The sequence below is a fragment of the Antrostomus carolinensis genome, unplaced genomic scaffold (genome assembly GCF_000700745.2).
Source record: "Antrostomus carolinensis isolate BGI_N321 unplaced genomic scaffold, ASM70074v2 scaffold7426, whole genome shotgun sequence".
NCBI classification, from domain to species: domain Eukaryota; kingdom Metazoa; phylum Chordata; class Aves; order Caprimulgiformes; family Caprimulgidae; genus Antrostomus; species Antrostomus carolinensis.
Window position 1 is genome coordinate 153,751 of NW_010321156.1, and position 4,358 is coordinate 158,108.

At 39.8% G+C, this 4,358-nt stretch overlaps 1 protein-coding gene across 2 annotated transcripts in view; it reads left to right on the forward strand.

Annotated features, from left to right (window-relative positions):
- The window catches only part of SLCO1C1 (solute carrier organic anion transporter family member 1C1), a 22,056-nt gene that overhangs the window by 6,412 nt on the left and 11,286 nt on the right, over positions 1 to 4,358 (forward strand). For both annotated transcript variants that reach the window (XM_010169822.1, XM_029085405.1), the window contains 4 exons: positions 853 to 951; positions 1,800 to 2,045; positions 2,902 to 3,066; positions 3,807 to 3,844. In XM_010169822.1, coding sequence (XP_010168124.1) covers positions 853 to 951; positions 1,800 to 2,045; positions 2,902 to 3,066; positions 3,807 to 3,844 — 548 coding nt within the window. The remainder of the gene's footprint in view (positions 1 to 852; positions 952 to 1,799; positions 2,046 to 2,901; positions 3,067 to 3,806; positions 3,845 to 4,358) is intronic.

Sequence of the window (4,358 nt, forward strand, 5' to 3'; positions counted from 1 at the left end):
CTGGATGTGGACTGCTGAGCCTCTGTGCACATTCAGTTCTCTGGAAAGTGATAAAAAACATGAACTCTTTTAAGCACTTAAAATAGAATTTCAGCAGGCACTCAAAACATTCCCTTCAGATTCAGATAGAATTATAAACAATAGTGTTCAGGCTTAAAGAAGTTGGTATCACTGTTTTCTCATCGTGTTCCTTGTCTGAAGACCTCTGCATGTTCACCTGAAATATTACCAAAAAATCCTTCCCCATCAGCATCTTGCCTTGGTGAGTTTTCAGCCTGGCAAAAGGCAGAAACTCAGGTTCTCTCTGTAAAAGATGCAGCCTCCCCAGACTTCCAGATCAACTTGGAAAACTCAAAATATTCAGAAAGCTTGGCTGAGGGTGTATTGAAATATGTTAATATTGGGTACCAACGCAACGTGATTTTTCAGCCTGTTCAGGGACCACCACAATTTAAAGTGATGAGTTAACTTAAGTAATTAACATTTGCTTTCTAGTTTCTTTAATCTAGTCAGCTAAAGAGTTTTTAGCAATTACAGATTGGTGCTGCTATTAACTTTAGGCCATTAATTTCCCTGATTTTTTTTTCCTTTGGGCTGAATTTCATTTGATGAAAACAAAAAAAGTCAAAGTGTCAATGTAGTGGGGGGAAATTTTATTTTTGACTTTTTTTTTTTTTTTCTTGAAAATATCCTAACTTGTGTAACTGATGTACCAGAGAGCAAAGGCTGGCTCAGTATTTTAAGACTGTACTACTTCTTACCCATCACATGTCATGCTTTGCTGTTCGGTGCAGCAAGAACCAGTGCTCTTTTTAAATCAGAAGACTAACAGTCCCCTGTTTTCTGTTGCAGGCTGCGTGCAGACAGTTGCAATTATAGGGCCAATATTTGGCTTTCTTCTAGGATCCCTGTGTGCCAAACTTTATGTTGACATTGGCTTTGTAGATCTGGGTAAGTCAAAAAACTTAGGTTTTAAAAATTCAATTAGGCTCCAAAATGCCTATTATTTTAGGCCAAGGACTGTTTGTTTCCTGTGTGGTTTCATTTGGCTAGCACTGGGCTAGCAACCAAATACAGCCATTTGTTCACTCCTCTCCAACCCCTAGGGGATAGGAGAGAGGACTGGGGGGCAAGAGTAAGGAGACTTGTAAGATGAGATAAGAGCAACTTAATAACAAAAATAAAATAAAACTTAAAATAATAATGATGTTAAAATAATAATGATAATAATAGTAATAAAATATGCAAATGAGTTATCCCCAGTGCCTTTGCTCACCACCCGCTGACCAAGCCCGGCCCGTTCCCAGATAACGATCCAAGAGGAGCGACAATCCCGACCCGAAACCGCAATCCCGGGAGAGTCGGAGCCCGAGCGAAAGCCAGAGAGAGCAAGAGAGGAAGAGACCCTCATTAATATACTGAACATGGCATTGTATGATACTGAATATCCCACTGGCAGAGCCAAACACCAATTTAGCTTATTCATTTAAATATTCCTCCCCCACAGATCTTGCCCTTTTAGACTAACAAAACACGAAGTCCTTCACTTCCAGTGACAAAATGTAAACGCTGGTAGGTTATCAGTGTTTCTCTCATAACACATCCCAGGCTGAAACCAAAACACAGCACTATTCTAGCTACTAAAAAGAAACCCAGCTCTGTCCCAGCTAAAAACCAGGACATCTTCTAGGCATAAGGGGCTAGCGGGGACAGAGCAGACACTTTTTGAAAGAAAAAGGATTATCAGCAAACTTCTCGAAGAGCGTTTATTTGTTTCTCCTTTCTTTGACTTTCTCCAGACAGTGTGACAATAACTCCCAAGGATGTGCAGTGGGTGGGAGCCTGGTGGCTGGGTTACTTAATAGCAGGTGTGATTAGTGTTCTGGCTGGCATCCCTTTCTGGTTCCTGCCAAAGCATCTCCCAAAACCTGAGAGCAGAAAGGGCTCCAGCACCCCTTCCGAGCAGTCAAAGTTCATCACTGAGGATAACAAGGAGCAGCACAAATCTTACCAGCAACAACTGAAGATGGCTGAGATGGCAAAAGGCAAGTCACTAGAGTTTCTTTCCTCACCGTTGAGTCTTTCTCTCACTAGCTTTTATACTTTAAAACTTCATACTTCCTGAGGCTGTATTTCAATGGCCTCAGAATTACTGTTTTCCCTCAGGTATTGTTCTCCACCTAACTAGTATGCACAAAAAGAGTCTTTTCATTGTTCCCTCGAACTGCTCTTGCATGCAGATTTTCTCTAGCTGAGATTTGTAAAATTACACTAGTGGCCCAGCAAATATCATGAAATTCTGCAAAAATTTTTCATTCACAGATCTTAACCATTGTCAAAGTGGGGGACAAAAATAAGACATTCTTAATTTCTGCTAAACCTTTTTCTTTAGGGTCCTTCATTAGAAAAACACACTATATCTGGTCAGAACAAGGACAGGCACAGACTATATACTAGATACAGTATTTTAGGGACTATCTGGATTTAGACACAAGCTGTTTTGCACAATTACATTTCCTTGGCCATACTTTGCCAAAAGCATTTTCCCTCAGTACTTGAATCTGTAACTCGGCATGTTTGTGCTTACTGTCAACTGTGCTGATTTTCCTCTGCCCCCAAATGAAGCTAAAAGGTCCTGTGGCTGTTTAGAATACGTACAAACCAAATCAGTCCCATTTTATGATTTAAAGAATATATCTAAAATAAGATGGCTCTTCTGGAATATGGATATTTAGTATTTTGTTCCACCATTCCCCCATCCAGAAATGAGAGAATTTTTAGTAGCATCATTGGGCTTCATGGATTCCTTCTGAAATGTCCTGCAGTCCTTCTTTGAAAGGTGCAAAGATGTTGCAAAGTATTATTCACAGCAGCTATTCTCTCTGCCATTTTGTCTTGCAGACTTCTTACCATCACTGAAGCACCTCTTTGGGAATCCAGTTTACATTCTGTATTTGTGTGCAAGTATCATTCAGTTCAATTCTTTAATTGGCATGGTGACATATAAGCCAAAGTATATTGAACAACAGTACGGGCAAACATCTTCAAAAACTAATTTTGTTATAGGTAATGCTACATCTGCCTCTTGGTGCCTTAAAAATGGACATTTTAGGAGTGGTGTATTTATACATATAGGGAAAATCGGATTATTTTAGACTATGTTTATTTCTTCTCCTTCCTTTTCTGGCTTTAAGTAGTAGCTCATAGGAGGTAAGTTATTTCATGCCTGCTTTAGCACTAGTTAGCTCACTCTGAGTTTATCTATGTGTTACTGCAAAAGATTTCATTATTTGATACTTCATTTCCCATTCCACCAGAAATTTGAAAAATGTTGTCTGTACGTCACAAAAGAGTAACTGAAAATATCGTTAATTTTAAAATACTTTCCATAAATTTGTCATCAGATAGATCTATTCCCTTGCTAGCTTCCCATTTATTTTCAACAAAATGAAGATCAACACAGTGAGTGTTAAAGGACTGACCATAAAGTAGCTGTGGTATTGCCAGTGATTTCTTCCTTTCTGAAGAGGTTGGTGTTAGATAAAAAGAAGCTAAAGTCATATCAGTGATCACACAGTAGGTGTGTTAAAAACCTGACATTTTCTTAGTGCTATGCTGCTGAAGGCAAAATAGGTATTTCTGCCCTAACTTTCCCTGAGAGACTTTTTCTGTTGTGAAGTTAATCTCCCAAGCCCTCATGTACAGTAGAAGAGAAAGAGAGACATTGCTTCTGCATGAGATGGCCATTTTTGGAGATGTCTTCAAGAGGGTGAACTTCACTGCCCAGTTGCTGAACCTGCATGCAGGCTTGGTGTCAGTTCCTGAGGTTCAGGGATTCATTATTATTAGACAGCAAAGAGGTTTACATCCACCCAATACAGAGGGAACTGCCTTGTTCCAGAGCAGCATTAGTCGCACAGCAACAGAGGTGTATATATGTAGAAAAGCCGTATTGAGCCATTGTGCTATGTTAATTCCTTAAAGGTAGAAGCTGGAATTCCCTGGCACAAAACTCTAAAGTAAGGAGAAATTGTCAAGCATAGTCAATGGCTGAAGAAAGTCCAGAAAACAATCCCTACATTCAGTACAGTACTTCTCACTCTATTTAAAGATTTTTCTGGAGCTAAGCTTTCAGGTATGTGCAAACTGAGTGAGAATTAAGATCCACCTGATTTCACAAAGCATAGGGGCTATAGCCAACAGAGAATATGAGATGGCTTGGCTAGGGAAGGATCCTGGCTGAGTGGCCATCCCTGCAATAAGGTGGTTTTCCGTCCTCCTTTTCCTTTCTCTCCTAATCCACCCATGCTAAGAAAGCTGAGGGTTGACTAGAACTAATAGCGTGTATTTCTCTTTCC